General features: G+C 40.5%; 1 protein-coding gene across 1 annotated transcript in view; it reads right to left on the minus strand.

The window, feature by feature from the left end:
• The window catches only part of LOC126214922 (NFX1-type zinc finger-containing protein 1 homolog), a 57002-nt gene extending 32637 nt beyond the window's left edge, over positions 1 to 24365 (minus strand). Inside the window, exons 1-2 of the mRNA XM_049941562.1 lie at positions 24312 to 24365; positions 15303 to 16254 (exon numbers count right to left, since the gene is read on the minus strand). Coding sequence (XP_049797519.1) covers positions 15303 to 16254; positions 24312 to 24365 — 1006 coding nt within the window. The remainder of the gene's footprint in view (positions 1 to 15302; positions 16255 to 24311) is intronic.
• Between the last annotated feature and the right edge of the window lie 671 nt (positions 24366 to 25036).

A 25036-nucleotide genomic window follows, 5' to 3' on the forward strand; every position in this document is an offset into this window, starting at 1 on the left:
TTCCAAAGAGTGAAAGAAATGTGTATTAAAATATCTTCCACAACAAACAATATTGAGTAATTATTCATGAGAACCATTGTATGATTATACAATTAATGTAGTGATTGTTTTTAAGAAACAAAGTTCCAATTGTCCCTTCCATATTATGAATTAACTCAATATTCTTAACTAATTTTGTATTCATCTAACTACCAAAACCATCTTTTGCAGTTTCAAATTTTAAATTCTCCAACAGTATTGACATAAGGTCAATGTCTAACTTTAATTTTAATCTCAAATTACATTATCTTCTTTCATATATTCATGAGTGTAATGAATATTGAAATGTCAAACATGTTGAAATTGTAAATAATTGAATCCATTTTTATAAAATAAAGTTTTATAAGAATTTAAATTGTCTAGAAACTTTTCGATATCTTCATAAACATACCCTGCTCCTAACGTTCAGATATTTTTGTCATTATGTATGTTCCCAGTCAACTTTACCTTGAAAATATATTACAAATTCTTCATATAAATTTTGATATAATAGCTGAAATATTCTATTTCCAAAGTCACAAACCTCAGATAATTTTCCTTCACAGGAGACAGAAATCCAGTCAAGTTGATCTTAACATTCTGTCATGGAATCTTGTGACAGTTTGATTTTTTGGAATTTTTAAGTACTTAAATTAATTTTCAGGTATTTCATAATATATGGTTCAAAAGGCTCAGAGCACTATGGGACTTGACATCTGAGATCATCAGTCCACTAGATCTTATAACTACTTACACCTAACTAACCTATTGTAAATTTGAGTATTCTGGACTGGATTATTTTTTCAAAATCTTTAATAGAAAAAATATCACATAAATTTGGAAAACAATTACATTAAATAGTTTTTAAAAAATCTGTTCAAATTACATGAATCCATTTCAACTGAAGTATTTTGCCATTAAGCATCGATACCAAGAAGAATTACACAAACCACAGACAAATTTTAATAGAGAAAATGTAATTGATTAATAATTACTTCACAAATGAAAGTTCAAAGTCATTAGTTCTTAAAGATGTTTATATTTTTACCAACAATAAAACATTTAGAAAAATAAATCTTGCTAACTGAAATTGAGTATTTTTATTCACCTGCAGCCAAAAATGCTAATTGAGTAATTTGTTTATCATATTCTATATCTTTAAGTTTACTTAATCACTTAAGTATGTTGATACATCTGTTTCGAAATAATCTGAAAAGCTTTTTAGTAATTTCTTTTTTATAGTAATCTGATCTATTAGTTTTTCTATATTGATTAATCTTTCCATTAAAATCCATTTTAGTAACAGTTATTCAACTGCACTAAAGGTTTTGTAACAAGGTTCGATAATTTGTTTTCTAAGTACTCTTTGGTATCTTCATCATAACCACTTATTGGATCTCTTAAATCCACCAGTTTTATATCTTTAAAACTAATATAGGTTTTTAGGTCTATAAATGGTATCTACTTAATTTTGAAAGTAGCTGATTAGACTATTTGCAGATAGTATATACAATATTAATTTGTGTACCTTAAAAAAATAAGGTTTTTATGAACCCCAACTATTTTCATCAACATTAATTGCATTCCTAATTTTCGTTTTCCGTACACTGTACCTTAACAGCAGTTGCAGCTAATTTTTCACTGACTGAGTCATGCATTCTTTATTTTTAACCAATTTAATTTACTTATATACTTCATTTTTTTTCTTTTTACATATTTATGATGTCTCCAGGTAATATGATTGTGCAAGGTTTGTCTAATGGATTTATTCCTTAACCTTCTGTACATAATTTTCTTCTAATTTTGTCCCACCACCACTTTAATTATAACTGGGAAAATGCATTTTGAATAGTAATTTGCTGAAGTGTTTACTAAACTTTTTCCATATTTTGCCCTTTCCAAAAATGTATTAAAATATTCAAAAACCTAATAAAATATGGAGTTCCATTTCAATTATTAACAATAAAATCACTAAATTTGTTAACATCTGTCTTCCCAACTTTTCATTATGATAATTTTTATTTTTTGCCAATTCTCCTCCATGGATTGTTAAACAATCGATTAAGTCTGTAACATCATTCATCCAAATATATTCAGTTGATTTTGATGCAAGTTTTTAACTAAACCTTCAACCAGATTTGTAAACAAATCATGAATATTTCCTTCTGAAAAACTATGAATGCTGTCTTGAACCATTGGTTTCATCAAATTTTTATGTCTATTTCCCTTACTTAGTTTTATTTTATTTCTATTACTTTCATTAAATACAGCAGTTCAGTAGTAAACTTGTGGCATGCTATTGTAAATAAATGCAATGAATTCAGCACTATGTCATCTATAGTAATTTGTTTTTTTAGTTAAGTTTCATTCCTCTATCAGTACTTTCATTTTTCACCAATTTCTGATCACCTATGAATTCATTGGCTATTTATCAGTGTTTTTGAAAGTACCAGTACATCTTAAAACGATCTTCACTATGATTAATTCAAATTTTCTTTCACTTATATTTACTTTAATATCTTTGTCATATTTTGTTTGTTTTTCATAATTCTAGGAAATTATTTCCATTTCACTTAATGTGTAATCTCTTGTCACTAGCAAATCTTAGTTGTTCGAATATCATTAAATTACTCTTAGTGTTTATGAGGAACAATTTGTTTTCAGTTTCTCTACTTTCTTCAATATCAAAGTGTTTTCATCCTATCCTTCGGTTTCTTTTTCAATTACGTTGATAACTGGGTAACTTTAAACTTTCCATATTCTGTTCACTGTTTTTCCATTTTTTGCGTTATTTTAATTGTTCTTTTACTTTTCTGCTTCATGTAGCTTTAACTTCCTCTCCATTTTAAAAAGTTTTTAAGGATAAAAACAATTTTCATTTTATGTTGTTCTGGTATGTTCAGTGCTTAAAATTTTAATCTTTTCTGCATAGTTTTAAGTCCCAATGATACTTACTGGCCGCCGTGTCATCCTCAGCTCAAAGGCATCAGTTGACGTGAATATGAAGGGAATGTGGTCAGCACACCGCTCTCCCTGCCGAATGTCAGTTTACACATCTGGAGCTCTTACTTCTCAGTCAAGTAGCTCCTCAGTTTGCCTCAAGGGCTGAGTTCACCCCACTTGCCAACAGCACTTGGCAGACTGGATGGTCGCCCATTCAAGTGCTAGACAAGCCCAACATCGCTTAACTTCGGTGACGTGACGGGAATTGGTGTTACCACTGCAGTGAGACCACTGGCTTTTCTCCACATTTACCACAAATTTTCTGGTCGTATCTATCGTAATAAAAACGAGATTCATCTTTATCCCAATATTTACCACATACTTTTTTATAGATCATAATGTACGTTTGAATTTTTAAATGGAAATTTCAATCGTTGGTATAGTTAGTTGACGTTCTTCAAAATTTATTTATAGATAAGAAGGTATCAGTTTTTATTATCTTAAATGATAATATCGTGGGCATAGATGAATTTTTAGGTTAGAAAACATAGCAAAACTAAAGTGTTTGTTATGTAAGGGAATTTTTTAAAAAATTCCCTTTTTGGTTTAGAAATCTCATACATATACTACTATCCGGCCGTGAAGATCAATAAAAAAACATTAGACCTTTTCAAATACAGTTCTATTTCTTCCAAGGTGGTTAATAGTTTAGACCAACACACTGCAGTTCCCAAAGACTATACGGCCTACCCAAGACAAATCAAAGTGAGTCTCCTCTTTGACAAATAGTGAGCAACACTGAATCTATTTTCTGGCGAGACTTCTTACTACACTGTTGGGATCTGTGATAGGCAAGTTCACAGGGTTCAAAGGGGACCTGAAGATCCTTAAGCTACAACCGTCGGATCTTTTGGTTAGCTTTGACGTGTCTATTCACGAAAGTATAAGTACCTGTGCAGGATTCAAAGCGTATCAGTAGCTAGTTTGGGAAACGCATTCTAGCATTTTTTAAACATGTGCTTATCTGAACCTTTATTATTCAGCAACCAGTATTTGTAAGAAGTTGACAGTTTCGCCATGGTAAATCCTCTACTGTGGTGGTCAACTGCTTTATGGAAGACTGAGGACTATGCAGGGTAAAAGTCTCAAACATTTGTGCTTCTGGAGGTATGTAGACAGTGAATCTTTAATGTGGCCCCTACGAAAGAGACATTACCTGTGTTTCTCCAGCATGTGTATTCGCTCTGTTCGAATATTCAGTTCACGATGGAAATGGGAGAAGACTGCATCTTACATTCCAACGTGTCAGATACAAGGAAAACCGATTGCACACAGAGATAGGGTGTCTGAAACCAACTCATACAGAGCTATGTTTGCATGCCACAAGTTATCACCCTGCACGCTCTATGGTGCAGAGAGCAAGTGTGGATGCCGACAGTATACCTAGTGTGCTGTAACGCCTTAGAACGGTATTTCTACGGAATAGCTATTCCGATGAACAGATACTCTATGCAATCTGTTGTAAGCAAATTCAAAGCAGGGATGTAAATGAAGATGCGGAGGTACCAACTGCAACGGCGTTCTTGCCCTATCGTCGTGGCGTGTCATCAAATGTGTTTTTGGTCACCGGCAGTATAGAGCTCTCGGAAAACGTGACGTGTGGAAGACCCCATGCCAATATAGCAGTGTGGTAAATCGTATTGGGCAGACGTGCCGAACAGTACAAGAAAGATGCGTCGATCACAGTCGTATACGCCTAGGACAACCTGATAGACCAGCAGTGGCGAAGTATTGCCTGGACACGAGGCATCACATTTTTTCGCGAGAAGACAATTTTATACCTGGCGGCATCTTCATCGACTCAAGTCGCCGAACTAAAAAGGACTTTCAATACGGCGGCCGAACTTCCCCGCATGGGGCCTCCCGGCCAACAAAGCCATACGATCATTTCATTTATGGGGCTCTTAAGGGGCTCCGGAACGCCCTATACTTGCAATGTTAAAATAACGCTTATAAATTACATCTTTCCTCACGAAGTATTTGAGGTAGGAAGTTGAACTTTTTACAGATTTATTGGAATATTGGCTATAACTTAACACAGGGATTTTACAAAATTTTAGTTCAGTTATTAAAGATGATTTTTTTTCTATTGTAATGAAAATTCACAACATTTTTTGCAATTTTTTATTTATATATTCAAAAATATACAGTTTTTTGGAAAAAGGCTGTGTTAAATTATGCAGAAGGTACTGTGTAACATTTACTGAAAGTTTGAAACAAATATGTTTGGAATATCCTTAGAAAACATGTAATTAGTGTGAGAAAATAAAAGTTTTGGGAATCGAGCGACAAAGATTGGATTAACTTTTTAGTGCATTCCAGGTCCATAGGATGGATTATCTTCATCCTCTGCAAACTCCTCCTCCAGCTTCCTCTTGTTCCTCCTCCTGTTTACTCTTGCTTGTATTTCTAAGACTCTTTACAGCCCTGTCTGCAGCCTGAAGGCGTTCCTTGTCTAAAGCAAGCATCGCTCGTACCATGTTAGAACCTATCTTCATTCCCATATTTCCAAATACCTTTGGCTTTCCAACATTTCTCCTTTTCTTAAAAGCCTTCAGAGGATTTCTAATAACTTTACTTTTACTCATTATTATACTTCAACAAAACAGACTCAAGAAACAGAATTAATTACGAATATTTTCGAGATAGCGACAGAGTAAATAAACATGAAACAATCGACAATCACACCAGCGATATATATTGAACCATCACAGGTTAGCCACAACACATCACATCACTAAAATGTACCTGATGAACACGGACGTTAATAATAACACCATTTGACAGCAGTTTAACAGCGCCACAGTGGATCACGCCCATGTAGAACACATTTCAAAAAAAGTTAAAAATAGTTGTCTTCGGAATTGAATAAATTATATATCTATTAAAAGGTAATAGTCTGCAGATTCAGAAAACGCAAAAAAGTAAAAATTGAACTTTTCATGATTTTGAGCCTTTCCGGAGCCCCTTAATGAGCCGATACGTATCCCTACGGCGGACCGTCTTAACTGGGATGCAAGGTTTCAATTAAGTGCCGCCTGCAATCCAGCACTGGATGCCATTGAATCGAAGGAGGGAAAACAAGAACTTCCAACTGACGACTCGACGCAACGCACTGCTTAGTTTTAATTCAGCTTTTAACCACAGGAGCGTCCGGCTGCACAGTTATTGCCCGCACAGCATACGCAGAAGGCCTTCCTACGCACCCAGTAGGAAGCACCAGGAGCCGTCTTCCTCGAATCGCGAGCGGCTTACAGCGCAAGCATATTGCCTGCTCACAGCCCGACAAATTTCGACGCTGCCGCGCCGTAAGTGGCGTCTTGTAGCACTGAGCAGCAACTACCGCCATCTGAAGATATCTAGCAGTTACATCTATCAAACATTGTGGGAGTTACACATTACGATCCGGCGGCAAACCAGAGAAGAGCATTTGCAACAGATGCATCGGTAAGCCTGAACAGTCACGTTTAAAGCTATTTGCCTCTAAATTATGTTTTCGTCTACACTTCGACGTGCGAGGTGGGAAACACTTAACATATGTTGAGAGCTACTTCCTTTCCTATTATATTTTTCACACCACCATGGTATGGAATGCTGGGTGTTCGTGAATTTGGGTAATTAAGTGATGTCGAATGTGCAAGGCGCTGCCAAGTGAAATACTTTCATCTGAAAGCCCAATCGTTGTACAGGAAATCTTTAAACCACCAGACACACCTCGCCTCTGTGGGTAAGGCCTGAACAGAGACAGTATGGACACTCCCTGACAAAGTGAAGCTCCCAGAAGGGGATATGTAAATGAAGTCCAACTCCATGAGACACTGCATCTGATGTTAATTGATTCCAAAATCGAGTGAAATTTACTAAGTTCTTGGCAGGATGAGCCCACATCAGTACCTGGATTATGTACTGGTTCTATTGCGCAGCGTCTCAAAGTTATTGTATCGCCTCCTGAGGGTCTTTGATAGGCTGCATACTGCAGTGGCACGCAGTTGTCCGAGCTGTTCCCGCAACCTGTTCTATCAGGGACAGATCTCGGGAGCTTGCAAGCTACTACAGTGTCTCAACATCGGACAGTTCATAGAGACATGTCTTGTGTGGATGAGCATTGTCCAGTTGAAGAATGGCACCAGAATACGGTCGCTTGAGGAGATTTGTGTAACGTCCCGTCGACAACGAGGTCATTAAAGACCGAGCACAAGCACTGATTATTGAAGGATTGGGAAAAATCGGCCGTGCCCTTTCGAAGGAACCATTCCGGCACTTGTGTGAAACTTTAGGGAAATCACTGAAAACCTTATTAGGATGGCCGGATATAACTGGAATTTACTATGAAAGCATTTTATTACATTGAGCTTTCGTCACGTCCAGTCTCTCTTTGGCTGTATGAAGCAAGTGTATACGGCGCGGAAGAAGTCCGATTTCACTGGGGGAGGGCAGGGGGTGACGGAATGGAATAACAAGATTTCCGATGTGAAGTAATAGCACATGAGTTGCGTTAAAATTAGTTTTAAGGGAACTAGTGTATTATTTCTTAATATCGGCGATCTTCCAGAACAATTGCTGAAAATTGTTGACAAACATCTAAATGACAAGACTGGTTTTTGCGGCAGGTGGAGACGTGTCAGGGAAAAGTTTGAAATCCAGCGCTACCAACAGGAACTCCGACGTTTAGCTTCACTACGTAATTTTACTGCATTAGCGTTCAAAAAATTTTACTTCGACAGGTAACTAATGAGTAAAAGTAAGGCAAGAGGTGTCACATGGTATAAAATATTGCATGACACTGCACCATGACCGCGGTTGTTATGTAACAAGTCAAACAAAAATTGTTGTAACGCAAGCTTTTCATCAGGACAACAGTTCCGTTATTAACTCTCAAATTTTCAAATAAGGCTTTTATTTAAGTTATTGCTTGAAAGTGGACAGGAAAATTGTGGTAAGGACACACTGACAAACTGCATATATTGAGAGACAAATGCAAATTACGAGGTGAATGGTGGGGGGGGGGGGGGGCGGGGCGGGGGGACGACGACGAAGTAGAGGGTAGATCACCACTGATTAAGCATTATGCTAAGGGGAGTGGTCGTACTTAAAAATCATGCTATATGAACAAATATAGTAGGGGGAGTGTTATAAACAGTAAAATAGTAAATGTACCCTAGCCAGTGTATGTGCTTAGAAATCACAATGTCATAGGTAGAATACAGACGTTACAAACAAAGGGCGGGATGTGTGTAAGGTAGTACAATACTAAAATGTGTAACAGCAACGAACAGTGGATGGTAAGTATATTGAAGAACAAGATGATGTTCATTCTGAACATGAAATAAATTTTTGGTAGTTTTGCTGCTGCCAATTTTGATTTTAGATTTTCCTTTATGCAAAGGGGTTCTCCAACATAAGATATCGGGAAATTTGTAAATCTGTTAAATAGTATTTGTATCCCTCTTTCATCATGTCCCTCGAGGTGTTTGGCTCTTATGCCTTACTCCTTTACACGAAGTCTGCTCTTTGTCAACTGTACACTTTGTAGCCAGTTGATCACAGGGCGTCTTCTTTCCCCATTCCAGGATATTTTCTGTATTCTGTATTCTTCCATTCTTGTCACATGCTCGTATCACTAAGTTGCTTCTGTCCGTAACGTCACGGATTGTGTTATTTCCATTCTCTATTATTTCGTCCTTTATCTTTTCTAGGAATTCGTGTAAAACTAGAGTCCAATTCTAGTGCTTGCAATTTTTTAAGTGTTTCAGATTAATAGTCCATGTCTACTTGTGTAACTATGCAGTTTAGTATCCATTTATATGTGATTCTTTTGGTTCTGTTTCATATTTCTGCTCTATAAGGAGTGAGTGGAGCATCTTAATGACCTTCCTTCCACTGCTAATTATTAGTTTTTTACCTCTGACTTTCCCCTCCGTTTCCAACTGTTCCCAAATAAAGAGCTGACCTTAATTCTTTTCCCCTCCACATGTCATCTGAACTACTGAAGTATTTTGTTTTGGTAATTTTCAGCTCCCAGTTCCTGTATTCCATTGCCAACTAATTACGTATGTAATTTGCATCCTCCCTTGTGTTTTAACTACTTTATGATCAGCAAATAAGTCTAAGTTTATTTGAAAACACATCCCAGTGTTTTACGAGACCATGTCTGAAGACATGCCTACATTTTAAATATGTTGACATGGGGCACGCTTGCAACAAATCCTTGCTTGTTCTAAATTTCTGTGGAAGTATTACTAATTCCCACCTGACATGCGTTGTTTTGATATATGTAATCTCTAAACCCTAGATGGCGAGTCCTTCCTGCACTTTGCCAATTTTTTAAAAATTTTAACAGTTTCACATCACACGTAAAGGTCTCACTTAAGAATCACGAGTAGTTTTTCAAGTTACAGTAATTTTCAAGTTACTGTCACGGCCTCTATTACCGGTTGTCTTGATCCATCACAAGCTCTCGTTTCAGAAATACAATTCCAGCTGAGAATGAACAGTGAGACTAGTAACTAAAAATTGTTGTTCCAGAATTTATTTAATAGGCTTTTAGGGGCTACAGAGGGGACCATGTCTGGAAATACATCGTTTGCATGCAAAATAATTTTGAAGGTCGGACCTGTTTCCTATCTCCCGCTTCACGGCAGGTACCCTATTTTTTTTACATGGCTGCCTGTTTCGGTGATTCAGTGCAGCCTCTTCAGGCGTAACTGACTGAGGGAGTTAACTCTCACCGTATACACGATTCCATTAGTGGACATCTATAAATGTTTTTCTGTAGACTAAAAGCGATGTGTATCTATAGTTGGAGAGGCAACATCGTTACAGTCTACTGAAACCGGTTCATAGATGTTTGCCTCTGCTGGAGTTGTGTATACCATTCGAGCTAATCCCCTCAGCGTCAGTTAATACCTGAAGATATTTTACTTCATCACCGAAACTGGTAGCCATAAGATAGCTGAAGGACAGTGCTGGTGTTCCATTTTATTATGGTAGTGAACGGCCGAAGTCCCTCAAACTTTGAGCAAGAGGGACGTGCAAAATAATGTTTCGAGTTCTCGTCTTTGGTTTACTTCCTCGCGACTGAACATCCCGTCTGAAGTCTAAATAATTGCGGCAGCGCCCTCTTCTGTGTGTGATACGATACTCAAGTTTTATATTCAGACGTTCCGGAGATTGGTTCCTTGTTTAAGGTATCTAGTAAGTACCCTCTATAATCCACTAACAGTAATATTGAATTATGTACTTAGGCAAATTATGGGAAGTGGGTGATATTTTTTCTTGTTACTCTAAGTATCTAGCCCAATAAATTACCAGCAACAAAAGAAAAAAGAAAATTTCTTTCCAGCTATCAATTGGGTTATTTCGTGAGAATTACTAGTACCATAAATTTAAATCACACTTTAGTATTTCACTATTATCCACTGAAAAATTCAAATTTTCGTCTTCATTTCGGGCAAAGACTCGTTTCGTACGATAAATGTTAACCTTTTATACGTTGACATTTTTATGTAAATGTCATTCAAATGCATAAATATCTTAGCTGCATAGGCATTATGTTTATGCCCGTACGGAAGGAAACCGGCTGAAACCGGAGAATTCTGCAGCGTTAATACACTCCTGGAAATGGAAAAAAGAACACATTGACACCGGTGTGTCAGACCCACCACACTTGCTCCGGACACTGCGAGAGGGCTGTACAAGCAATGATCACACGCACGGCACAGCGGACACACCAGGAACCGTGGTGTTGGCCGTCGAATGGCGCTAGCTGCGCAGCATTTGTGCACCGCCGCCGTCAGTGTCAGCCAGTTTGCCGTGGCATACGGAGCTCCATCGCGGTCTTTAACACTGGTAGCATGCCGCGACAGCGTGGACGTGAACCGTATGTGCAGTTGACGGACTTTGAGCGAGGGCGTATAGTGGGCATGCGGGAGGCCGGGTGAACGTACCGCAGAATTGCTCAACACGTGGGGCGTGAAGTCTCCACAGTACATCGATGTTGTCGCCAGTGGTCGGCGGAAGGTGCACGTGCCCGTCGACCTGGGACCGGACCGCAGCGACGCACGGATGCACGCCAAGACCGTAGGATCCTACGCAGTGCCGTAGGGGACCGCACCGCCACTTCCCAGCAAATTAGGGACACTGTTGCTCCTGGGGTATCGGCGAGGACCATTCGCAACCGTCTCCATGAAGCTGGGCTACGGTCCCGCACTCCGTTAGGCCGTCTTCCGCTCACGCCCCAACATCGTGCAGCCCGCCTCCAGTGCTGTCGCGACAGGCGTGAATGGAGGGACGAATGGAGACGTGTCGTCTTCAGCGATGAGAGTCGCTTCTGCCTTGGTGTCAATGATGGTCATATGCGTGTTTGGCGCCGTGCAGGTGAGCGCCACAATCAGGACTGCATACGACCGAGGCACACAGGGCCAACACCCGGCATCATGGTGTGGGGAGCGATCTCCTACACTGGCCGTACACCACTGGTGATCGTCGAGGGGACACTGAATAGTGCACGGTACATCCAAACCGTCATCGAACCCATCGTTCTACCATTCCTAGACCGGCAAGGGAACTTGCTGTTCCAACAGGACAATGCACGTCCGCATGTATCCCGTGCCACCCAACGTGCTCTAGAAGGTGTAAGTCAACTACCCTGGCCAGCAAGATCTCCGGATCTGTCCCCCATTGAGCATGTTTGGGACTGGATGAAGCGTCGTCTCACGCGGTCTGCACGTCCAGCACGAACGCTGGTCCAACTGAGGCGCCAGGTGGAAATGGCATGGCAAGCCGTTCCACAGGACTACATCCAGCATCTCTACGATCGTCTCCATGGGAGAATAGCAGCCTGCATTGCTGCGAAAGGTGGATATACACTGTACTAGTGCCGACATTGTGCATGCTCTGTTGCCTGTGTCTATGTGCCTGTGGTTCTGTCAGTGTGATCATGTGATGTATCTGACCCCAGGAATGTGTCAATAAAGTTTCCCCTTCCTGGGACAATGAATTCACGGTGTTCTTATTTCAATTTCCAGGAGTGTAGAAGGGCACAGGGTGTGTAAGTGCGTAAGTTCGTAAGTTCGTAATTTTGTAATACAAAATCATTGCCGACGACAGCTGTTGAATATTTAATCAAGCCTGTTCCCATCACCTCGCAAATCTCCCCAACCAACCTGTTGTCTTCCAGCAATTTTACATATTTTTCCAGTGAGGTACTCCAGCTGTCGGAATCAATATTTTTAACGAAGGTGTCATTTTGAAAACTAAGCACACTAAATGTCATCTTGTACAGAAACAAACATGTACACCTACCCAAACATGAATGAGAACATACATTGAACATTAACGACACCGAGATTATACGTGAAAGAAGAACACACACACACACACACACACACACACACACACACACACACACACACACACACACACACACACGAAACAATAAATAGAACTTCGAGGAGACAACAGGGATACTTGCTAATATAAAGAAACACTTAGCAGAAACTGTGTTGAACACTGATGACAAATGTATTTTCACTGTATCGATGCCTATAAATGTTTAACAACTACTTAAGACTGCTTGTGTATACAAAGGTATGCTACTTTGAAAGTAGCATACACTTTCCCTTTTCATATATTATATCGTTATATTGTTCTATTTTAATCAGTCACTTTCAGAGAAAAATTTTCCACCTCATTGCTTATGTTTTAAGTGAAGTACCTATTAACTATATTTTTCTTACCGATTTACTAATTAAGGGCTCGTCTTTTTGTTTAGTTACTTATGTTGCTTGTATGCTCCGAAACACGTGGAGTACATGCATAGTTATTTTGAGATATGGCTAAGAAGAACCGATTTCATTGTAATTTGTATCGTTTTTGGTTTGAAAAATTAATACATTTGTTGTTTAAGTTGTCTTCGCTGTCAATTAAGTAAAATTTCGTTCTTCCATTCTGAAATTTTCTTTAGCTGATGTACAGGGCGAATCACATAAAAGTTTCAACGTAAATATTGCGGAAATGGTAAGTGCTGTTGACGCGCGTTTCTCAAAGGATGGATTGGTAGTGAGGAACTTGTTAGCGAACAGATTGTTATTGTTAGGAAGTCCATTTTGAGCAAACACTTTGAAGAACAATGCCTATTGACATTGATAGACAAAGTATCGTAAATTAGAATGTCTCTGCTGTTTCTTGCAGGATTATAGTGGAAGTAGTTTACGAGACAAAGTATTTTGAAATGTTTTCTCACTGACACTCGATTGTGCTATTCAACCTGTGTAGTTTCTAGATACCACGTTATGTCTGCTTAACGTGGGCTTTTGTGTTCCTTGGGTGCACTCCAAGCAGAAGGCCGTTAATGGACGACGAGATTTAGCAATGAAGAAAAAGCCGGCATGATCGTGGGGTATGGAGACCTTACGAAGATTTAAGTTCTTGTACGGTGTATGCGGCAGGGTATCCCAATACATGAAGCATCTCGGCAGTTACCTATCAAATTCATCAGGCTGTTACGTGAAGTTTGTAGTCCACATAGCTTCCGTTCCTATCACATCTCTCTCCACGAAGGGTGAGAATTTTTCTAACTTCCGCACATGGCTATTAAGACAATATACTGCAGATGTATCGTGTATCTTGTTCAGTGATGGAGTGACATTTACCTATCACGGCCAGGTAAATCGCTGAAACATGCACTATTGGTCTGTTTACGATCCCCGTTGGCTTCATCGGGTGGAACGTCCGCGTCCACCAATGGTGTGGGGGCGGTAGGCTATCAGCTTATAGGCCCACTTTTTATGGAAGACACTTGACTCAAGAATCGCAGCCTTCTGACAGGCTATCTTCCACGGATGCTAGGCGACAAGAAGGAACCTGTGGTACAATCGTGAGGTCTGTCCAGCCCGCAATTTTTCCCGAATCGTTGGATTGGAAGACGGACCTGTGTGTTCGCCGGACCGTTTCCCGGATTTCACACTAGATTGTTCTGAAAGACGATGCCTAAGAAATACCAACTACATTCGATATCCAACGACGGATTACTGCAACCTGTTCGGACGTCTCTGCTGAAATGCTGCTAAGTGTGCAGTCGTTCCTTACCGAACTAAGCTTGTATTGCCGCTGCCGGTTGTCATTTTGAACACAACCTGTGAAGGTCAGTTGTCTGGTTACTGGTCAGAAGCAACTAAGTGGTGTATGCACTAAGGTTGTTTTCAGCGTGAGCTACCATATATATTGTAGAAGTGTGTGTAGAAACTTTTCAAATTGCGATCTCAAACGACTCTAGAATCTTTCAACAAACCGATTGATAATCTAGTTTACTCTAATTTCGTTTATTTAGTGTAAACGGATATTGTTCTTTGAGAAATATTACCATCTGTTTACTGGCTAACAATGCGAGCCTGTGGCTATCAATCCATTCTGTGAAAACGGCACGTAAATAGCACTTTCCATTTCCGCAGTACCTGTGGTGGAAGTTGTACGTAATTCACACTGTATTTGAGATTGCCAGCTTCTCCCAGACAGTTTAATATCCATTTAAAATTGAAGTGTATTAGATTTGGAGTGTTTTTCAGTCATCGCATGAGAAAGCATTTCCTCTATCGCCTAGTCCCCAGTAGAGTGAACGTTTTCCGCATTCTCCGACATTTCACCCACCGCTTACGTGATTTATGAGAACGTGAGAAGCCACAATGTTTCGCACAGTAGTTTTTAGCATATGGTAAGGGCCTCAGAAGTTAATTTCAGTTGATCGAACAGATGGACGATGGAAAACATGGAAAAGAGGGTCAGAAGAGCTACACTAATTGGAAGTATCCGGACACCACGCTGTAAATTACAAATTCATGGCGCCCTTCACCGGTAATGCTGGAATCCAATATTGTGTTGGCCCACCCATAGCCTTGATGGCAGCTTCCACTCTCGCAAGCATACGTTCAATCAGGTGCTGGAAGGTTTCTTGCGGAATGGGAGCCCATTCTCCACGGAGTGCTGCACTGATGAGAGGTATCTGTCTCTTGGTTAGGCTCGGCACGAAGCCTGCGTTCCAAAACATCACAAAGACGTTCCATAGAATTTGTCAGGACTGTACAGGCTAGTCTATTACAGAAGTCGTGTGAAGTTAGCACCTCTTTTTCGAGAAATATACATGTTTTTCACAGTTCTTGTCAGGTGTTCCATAGTTCTAGAGTTCTTTGCACAAAGTTTCAATAGTTCTGCAAAATGTAACGAAGAAAACAACAATACTAGAAAAATTTTCGCAAATTGTAAATAAGGAGCACAGTCCTGAGCACAGTCCTGAGCACAGTCCTGAGCACAGTCCTGAGCACAGTCCTGAGCACAGTCCTGAGCACAGTCCTGAGCACAGTCCTGAGCACAGTCCTGAGCACAGTCCTGAGCACAGTCCTGAGCACAGTCCTGAGCACAGTCCTGAGCACAGTCCTGAGCACAGTCCTGAGCACAGTCCTGAGCACAGTCCTGAGCACAGTCCTGAGCACAGTCCTGAGCACAGTCCTGAGCACAGTCCTGAGCACAGTCCTGAGCACAGTCCTGAGCACAGTCCTGAGCACAGTCCTGAGCACAGTCCTGAGCACAGTCCTGAGCACAGTCCTGAGCACAGTCCTGAGCACAGTCCTGAGCACAGTCCTGAGCACAGTCCTGAGCACAGTCCTGAGCACAGTCCTGAGCACAGTCCTGAGCACAGTCCTGAGCACAGTCCTGAGCACAGTCCTGAGCACAGTCCTGAGCACAGTCCTGAGCACAGTCCTGAGCACAGTCCTGAGCACAGTCCTGAGCACAGTCCTGAGCACAGTCCTGAGCACAGTCCTGAGCACAGTCCTGAGCACAGTCCTGAGCACAGTCCTGAGCACAGTCCTGAGCACAGTCCTGAGCACAGTCCTGAGCACAGTCCTGAGCACAGTCCTGAGCACAGTCCTGAGCACAGTCCTGAGCACAGTCCTGAGCACAGTCCTGAGCACAGTCCTGAGCACAGTCCTGAGCACAGTCCTGAGCACAGTCCTGAGCACAGTCCTGAGCACAGTCCTGAGCACAGTCCTGAGCACAGTCCTGAGCACAGTCCTGAGCACAGTCCTGAGCACAGTCCTGAGCACAGTCCTGAGCACAGTCCTGAGCACAGTCCTGAGCACAGTCCTGAGCACAGTCCTGAGCACAGTCCTGAGCACAGTCCTGAGCACAGTCCTGAGCACAGTCCTGAGCACAGTCCTGAGCACAGTCCTGAGCACAGTCCTGAGCACAGTTCTGAGCACAGTTCTGAGCAGAACTCCAAGAGTTCTATCGAAAACCGAAGTAACATTTTTTTGTGCAGCTAATAGCTTACGAGATAATTGCAATTTAAGGAGAAAATCTTTTCACTTATTGTGAAGTTGGCACCCTTTTTTTCAGAAATGTGTATTTTTTTCACAGTTCTTGACACGTATGCCATAGTTCGAGTTCTTTGTAAAGAATTTCAATAGTTCTGCAGAATTTAGCGAAGAAAACAACATTGTGTAACATAGCTGATTCAGGAACCCTTTCCTTCTGATATAATTCTTACTGTTGCCACAATAAATCACTTGTGCATAGATTCCAACTGTACTGATCATTACAAAAATATAACCATTGACCAGCGGCGCACATTTCCTGCAGCGTTGTACAAAGCATTCGGCTTATCCGCTGTGAAAATACCACACTTAACGCTATTGTAAAATTTACGGTGGATGGCTTCCATTTATTTACAATGTCAGCATCTATCGAATTATCTTCATGCAAACGTGATGCCTGGATCACTCACTTCCCCTTTTTAGGTATGGAGGAAACTAGAGTTCAGTCTTGTGGAAGCCAAAAAAGGAAATGTGGGCAGCCCTTTTACTGATAGCAAACTCTAGAGAAATCTCCACGCTTGTTTTTCTTCATCATGCCAACAAAAAAAATTCTTCCTTCATAGCTCTATTATCATTCCAGTACTAATAAACCAGTTGTCTGCTTTCCCATTTCGACCTGACTGATATATAGGTCTACACAGTCACAGAACATCAAAATGTTTATTGCTCAGTTGGTAAATCCTTCTGGTTGCAACACAGCGTACATTCCCAAATTGTACAGGTAAAATACGTAAGAATCCACACTTAAGAATCCACACTCTTGATTGATACATATTGGCGAAAACTACCTTCCACAGAATCCTTCCAGCTTCTTGTCTACTGTAACATTTTCTTCAAGGGTGTAAGATTTGTGGTAGTTGCGTACAAACACAGTACATATTTCCCGAATAGCTGTTAGCTTGTCTAATTGTCTTCTTTCATCACGAATAGCGCGACTGTAAAATCTAAGGTTCTCCAGAGTAAATTTGAAACGTTTTATGTTCATTTGCGAGGTGTAATTTTTCAATGCCATCACCATCAGTTCCACACAGATCTTCCAGGCTTTATCTGTTGCTTTTGTTAACAACAATTAAAAACAAGAGACTGATGAAGGCTTTCAATTCAATATCCTCTATTGATTTTACCCCTCTCTCACGCTGAAATGAGGCTTTGATGCTCTCAAAATTCTGATTGGAATACAAAACTACAATAGACAAATATTGTTATCTATGAGGTAATTACAGCATCACAAATGCTGCTTTGGCTGCACCCATTGGTACAGGTAAATTTCGAATAATATTATGCTCTTCGAACAATATGCTTTGGATTTCTTCAACGTTATCTAGTACTTCCCACTTAAAATAATAAAATTCCTATAAAATAACGCAACCAGGCGCAGTGTATTAATCTGATATTTGACGTTCAGACAGCGCACACTGACGATTAAGCAGTTCAAACAGAATTTAAGTGCAGTTTACATTCTGGATTAGCTGTGTACAACTTACTACGTTGCTAAACAAATAAATTAATCGCTGAAATGAAATACGAAAGGGCACAGTGGATAAAAACGAGCAATCGGCTCGTATCTCATCAAGGGCATTAGCGTCGATACTGAATCATACAACAATGAAAGGCATACATGAAGTGTATATTTTTAGAATCAGGAAGAACCAGATGAATTTTATTACGTGAAACAGTAATTGTTTTGAGCTCTCATGACATCCAGGACCCACTAACAGCTAAAAATACGCCCAGGACCCTCATGGATGAAAGTTGTGGCAACATCACCAGACGCTGGGATACATAAAAACATGTGCTGTGTGTAACGAACAAATTTGAAATTTCTGTCGTTAATATTGTTGCAAACATTTGTTCTAGTTAGAAAGGAAGTGTGGAAGTTTGATGAGTTACACTACAGCGAGAGTTTAAAGTCTTTACAATGTATAGAAATTTAAGTATATTTACTGAATATATTGTACAAACGAACTAAGTAGTATGTTTAAATCCTAATTCAATACATGACTGATAGAGGTGTTATGTTGAGGGGATACAGTATTAAAGTTAATAAGAAGTTCGAAATTTGTAAATAAGAACCTCGTTTATTTGGTCCTCAATCCGGATTTCCGGTTTATCCGGATTCATATTTTGTGTCCCTTGGTATTTTTCTCTTTTTTTCTTATAACACGAAGATGTGTAGTCGGTGAGGTACATAAGCTGCTTATCACTAGGCCGGTAATTTAGTCTAGTACTGAGTGATAAGGAACTTAGAGTGTGTGAATGACATTGTTTCTCAAGTATTGTACATCAATATAATGGTGTATTGATGCCCATCAAGTAAGTTGCACAGTAACCACGCGAACAGCACTCCACCATAGCTCATTATACCTCTGGTGCGATTCTCGACAGGTGTGACACCATCTGGTAAGTGGCGCGTGTGAATGAATCTGCTCTCCGCCATCTGTTTTGCACTGACGAGCCTTCTCTCCTTGAATCATCTAAGCGTGCACATCCCACGCATCCACCTACAGTTACTACAGTCAGTCTTAAGAAGGTGTACTGGCATTTGTATAGTGCTGAACATTTAGACTTTTTGAAATTAGTCGAATATGCATCTGGGTTTTCGATTTTCGGTTTTCCAAAGTAAAAGTGAAAATTTACGATCGTCCTCATAGCTGTACTTCCAGCAGTTCTTCATCTCCTTCGTTCCCAATGTCGTAGAAGTTGTCCTACGAAAACTGCAGAAGAAGCACTCCTGGACGAAAGGATATTGTGACGATATTCCTTCGTCATGGCCTGGGGTCAGAGACCCGGTCCGGCACACAGTTTTTATCTGCCAGTAAGTTTCACATCAGCGCAAACCCACTGCAGAGTGAACACACAATCTATTTCATGATCTACTGGCACCACAAAAACGTTAGGAGGGTTTTTAAAAGAACTCTTTCGGTGCTATCCAGAACTGTCAGCAAAATGGTTGTGCCAGTTTATTATAATGTAGACCAAGTGCGTCTCTCGAAATTGCTATTATCTCATTAACTGTTATCCCCACAAGGAATGTTATTACAGTTGTCGGTAGAACTCTTAGGGTCGTATTAAGAAATGCTATCAGACCTTTCATACGAATTTTTTACTTTTACATGACAAAAGTGAGTCCCACATTAATTCTCATATGTCATCGTCACAAATAATATTATCGTTTTTGGTAGAACTCTGTGGGTGATATTCAGAACTGTCATTAGAACTATTCTACGAATTTTGATATAGTAGAGAAAGTGGGTATCAGATGAAAACAATTATTGTATAAACTATTATCGCCACAAAAATGTTCTTATTTTCAATGCAACTCTTCTGGTGCTATCCAGAACTGCGAACAGAACTGTTATACAAAATGTTTTCCAAACTGACAATTTTTTACCATACCAAAATTTTGACGAGTTATTGTTTTCTTCCCGAAATTCTGCAGAACTATCCGTGTTTTGAGCAGGGAAATCTAGAACTATTGCATATATATCAAGAACGATGAAAAAAATGTATATTTATCGTAAAAGGGGTTCAAACTTAACGGGAAATGCTCATAAGCATTCCTTAATAAAGGCAGTTACTACGTAAACAATTACCTGCACAGAATATGTTACTAATGTTTTCGACAGAACTCTTACAATGCTATCCAGAGCTGGCATCAGAACATACGAACAGAATTTTTTTTTTGAGTAAGTGTACCCCACAATTAATCAATTACCATACAAACTACTACAACCACAAAAAAATTATGATTATCGCTAGAAGACTTGAGGTGTTAACCAGAACTGTTCATCAAAAATGTTGAACGAATTTCCTTTTTCTGTGGAGAAAGTGGGTCTACGTTCAAAGCTGTTACCGTATAAACTATCATCGCCACAAAAAGATATTATTAGGATTTTCGATAGAGCTCTTGGTGTTCTGTTCAGAACTGTTGTACAAAATTACTTTTTGCGAAAATTGACAAAGAATTTATTCGATACGAAAATTTTTTCGAGTATTGTTTTTTTTTCGCTAAATTCTGCAGGACTATTCAAATTTTGTACAAATAACTCTAGAACTGTGACATTTCTATCAAGAACTCTGACAAAATATATATTTCTGAAGAAAAGGATTCCAACTTCCCAGTAAGTGAAGAGGTTCCCTCCTTAAATTGCAATTATCTCGTAACGTGTTAGCTGCACAAAAAATTGTAATTAGGATATTCGATAGAGCTATTGGGGTTCTGTTCAGAACTGCCCTCAGAACTGTTGTCCGAATGTACTTTTTGCGAAAATTAATAACGAATGTTTGCTATACGAAATTTTTTTCGAGAATTGTTTTCTTCTTTAAATTCTGCAGAACTACTCAAATTTTGTACAAAGAACTCTAGAACTACGCCATATCTATCAAGAACTCTGAAAAAAAGAAGGGTGCGAACTTCACAGTAAGTGAAAAGATTTTCTCCTTAAATTGCAACTATCTCGTAAACTATTAGCTGCACAAGAAAATGTTACTTGGATTTTCGATAGAACTCTTGGAGCTCTGTTCAGAACTGTGCTCAGAACTCTTGTACTTATTTACAATTTGCGAAAATTGACAAAGAATGTTTTCGATACGAAAATTTTTTAGATTGTTTTCGTCGCTAAATTCTGCAGGACTATTGAAATTTTGTACAAAGAACTCTAGAACTATGCTACATCTATCAAGAACTGTGAAAAAATGTGTATTTCTTGAAAAAGAGGTGCTAACTTCACACGACTTATTACAGAGATGTAAGTGTCGTAACAACTCCACCACAGGCCATGCATTATGAACAGGTAGTTTTGTTGGAAGACTAAGTCGCCATACCTGAATCATGCTTTAACAGTGGGAGGCAGGAAGGTGCTTAAAACATCAATGTAGGCCTGTGCTGTCTTAGTGCTGCGCAAACCCAAGGGCGCAAACCCAAGGGCGCAAACCCAAGGGCGCAAACCCAAGGGCGCAAACCCAAGGGCGCAAACCCAAGGGCGCAAACCCAAGGGCGCAAACCCAAGGGCGCAAACCCAAGGGCGCAAACCCAAGGGCGCAAACCCAAGGGCGCAAACCCAAGGGCGCAAACCCAAGGGCGCAAACCCAAGGGCGCAAACCCAAGGGCGCAAACCCAAGGGCGCAAACCCAAGGGCGCAAACCCAAGGGCGCAAACCCAAGGGCGCAAACCCAAGGGCGCAAACCCAAGGGCGCAAACCCAAGGGCGCAAACCCAAGGGCGCAAACCCAAGGGCGCAAACCCAAGGGCGCAAACCCAAGGGCGCAAACCGCCTCCATGAGAAATAACCACACCATAATGCCTCCGAATTTTACTGTTGGCACTACACACGCTGGCAGATTACGTTCACCGGGCATTCGCCACACACCCTGCCATCGGATCGCCACATTGTGTACCAAGATTAGTCAGAACAAGTTTTTCCACTGTTCATCTGTAATGTTTAAGCTGCTTACTACAAGCGAGGAGTCGTTTGGCATTTACTGGCGTGATGTGTGGCGTCTGAGTAGCTGCTTAAACATGAAATCTGTGTTTCCTCATCTCCTGCCCAACAGATTAGTATTTGCAGTGGATCCTGACTGTTTGGAATTCCTGTGTGACGATTCTAGAGTGAGATTTTCACTCCGCAGCAGAGTGCGCGTTGATATTAAACTTCCTGGCAGATTAAAACTGTGTGCGGGACCGAGACTCCAACTCGGGACCTTTGCCTTTCACGAGCAAGTGCTGTACCAACTTGCTCTTTTTAGTGTCTCGATCCGGCACACCGTTTTAATCTGCCAGAAGTTCCCTGTGTGTCTGGATATATGTCCACTTACTACTCAATGGGACCCTCGTCAACTGTCTGCAGTCTGTCAGTCAACGGAGGAGGCCAGCCTGTACGCTTTTGTGCTGTACCTGTCGCTTCACGCTTCCACTTTACTATCACATCGGAAACAGTAGACCTAGGGATATTTAGGAGTGTGGAAATCTCGCAAACTGACGTATGACGGAAGTAATTCAATCACCTGACTACGTTCGAAGTCCACGAGTTGAGCAGAGCGTCCCATAGTGCTCTTACGATGGCTAATGACTACTGCGGTCGCTGATATGGAGTACCTGGCAGCAAAAGGTACCCAATGTGAAAAACATGTTTTTTGGTGGTTTCCGGATACTTTGTCAGTGGGATTTGCATACGGGACACTGAAAATACTTGAGGCACAAAGCTAGGACGCGAAAAAATATTATGGAGTTGTATTAAACCGTGCTTCACGTGAAATGTGAGATGTGAGATGTTCACTGCTCTACGTCACTGACGAACAGCCATTCTTGACAGCAGTCTTCAATGATAGCGAGCCTCCTTACTCCTGACTGTCAAAGGAAGGCACATCAAATTCAACACGGCAAACTACGGATTCACTGTTTTCTGTGTTGAGGAAAACTGCTTTGCCTGTTCTGTTTTCGCAAATACCTGTAATCAGTGTAAAACCCAGATTGTTCCTTGGCACAATGAATCGTTTCTCAACAGTATCTAGTTGCTCCTTTTTTCTGTACTACACTGTTTAAGACTTATTTCTTCCCCTAATCTTGTGAACTCCGCGATTGTACTCGGTAAGTAATGACGTAGTCGTTAAGGGCTGAAAGACTTACTTCCTTGGACCAATCAATGGATTTAATTCTGATCGATATCTGAACAAAGGTATTTGACACACGAAGACATCTACTGATGTACGTCTGTACTACCTTCGATTTTAAGTGCCTTGACATCCACCAGAAATGGATCCCAGCGATCGCCGCTCCCACATCTAAAGGATCTCGAGTGGACTAATATTTTAGTGAATGAAAATTTTTTGTCGTTTTAACACTATTTTGTTGAAGGAAATTTAGAGAAACCTAAGTCGTAATTTTGATGTGGCATGTGAATGGTTACTATATGAGGACAAGGTTATGTTTAACGTTATCAAACTTCTCGGAAAGTTTGAGGCAGACGGACGTGAAATTTATACACGATAGTCCAGGAAACATTTATATTGAGATAGGCCACATATCTTTAATGTACTTACAGTATACAAAGGAGACAAATGTCCGTGAGTTCTTGGCCTATTTACTTCAAATTTTTACACGAGTGTGATGGATGTTTCGCGAGAGGTAGGGTACGTATGTTTTTTATATAGATGGTACGTATACCATCATATGAAGCTGTCGTTTAACGTCGTTACCACGAATTTAGGAAAGTTCTTGCTTGCCGCATTTCTACACGACATTAATTTAGGTTCGTACGGATGGACTACAAATTTCTGGTTGTTTGTGCCACACGTTCGTTTTCTTATACAATTAAAAATTGTAAACAACTTCTGTTTCCTTCCTCGCAATCAGTTTTAACGGAAGAGAGGAAAATCTATATGCGGCTTAATTAAAATACTATCACGGACTCTGGATCATCCTTAGTAATTCTAGAACTAGGCCAAATTATGTCACTGAAGCTTTTGTCCTCACGGATGCAGGAGCAAGGAAGGTTTGTCGCACTATCTATGAGTGACATTCATGACTTTCATTTGAGCGACTTCAGCTCCCAATCAAGGATTTATTGGGAATTAGAATGAAACTTCAGAGAAGTGAGAAGAGATGGACAGGTGGGGGCGAGGAAATTGGATTAGGGAAGAGATTGACAGGGATGGGGGAGGGTTGGGGGGGGGGAGAAAATGGACAGGGGGTAGAAGGAAATTAGGACATATCCAATTCACCACATGTGTTTAGCAGAATAACTTGAGTTTGGTTAGTGTCATCTTTCGTTTTCTTTGCAAGTTCCTGAATTTTCTGCGCATTATTGATATGAGCTGGAGATCTGAAGCCATGTATGGTAAGTTCTTTTATCAGGTGGAAACTAAGCAGTTTGTAGGTGGAACTTTATGTACCGCCATTCCTATCTGGAAACTTGCAATAACGCACTCTAGTAGTGGCGGTGGCAACCGTGCCAGGATATGGGGCCAGCCTTGAGGCCATCGTGGTCCACAGGCGTCGATGTGAGACGCCCAACACTTAGCCCTGATGTAGGCGGGCCCATGTTATCCAGCTCCTAACGGTCGAACAGAGGTGGCGGCCATCTGCGTCTGAAGTTAGTTATGAGTGGTGGATTAGTAACTATTCTTAAGCCTCACTGCATCGCTTAAATGTTCAGAATTAACACTGATAATGAGATCAGACTTTATAGCCCACTGGTACCAGTTGCAGGATGCTAGAAGCAAGTCATGCCAAACGAGTTGTGTCAATACAGTACTGTTTCAGAAATGAATCAGTTGAAAGGCCATGATTAAAACACCTTTTGGACCATGTGGAAACGTTTGAACGCTCGGAAATGAGAATTTATTTACGTATGTATCAGGTTTATGAGCAATTACTGATTTTAATACATGGTGTCAGGAATCAAGTATAATGCAAGAGTGGAAATTGAGAGAGAATGTATTCAAGAGCAAAGACAAATGGAATATTCAAAGACCTCGTCCGTCTCAAAAAGTTTCATCCATTAAGCGCACTCACAGTTTGAAGTACCTCATACTCAGTGATGAAAGGTATTTGTCCTGTCAAAAAGGCTTTATAGTTCTCCATGATTGCGAGACTTCACTCCGTCATCTGGAAGAATTGCTGATAACCATTAAGTCTGCGGAAACTAAGGT

This window comes from Schistocerca nitens, chromosome 12, assembly GCF_023898315.1.
Source record: "Schistocerca nitens isolate TAMUIC-IGC-003100 chromosome 12, iqSchNite1.1, whole genome shotgun sequence".
Classification (NCBI taxonomy): Eukaryota; Metazoa; Arthropoda; class Insecta; order Orthoptera; family Acrididae; genus Schistocerca; species Schistocerca nitens.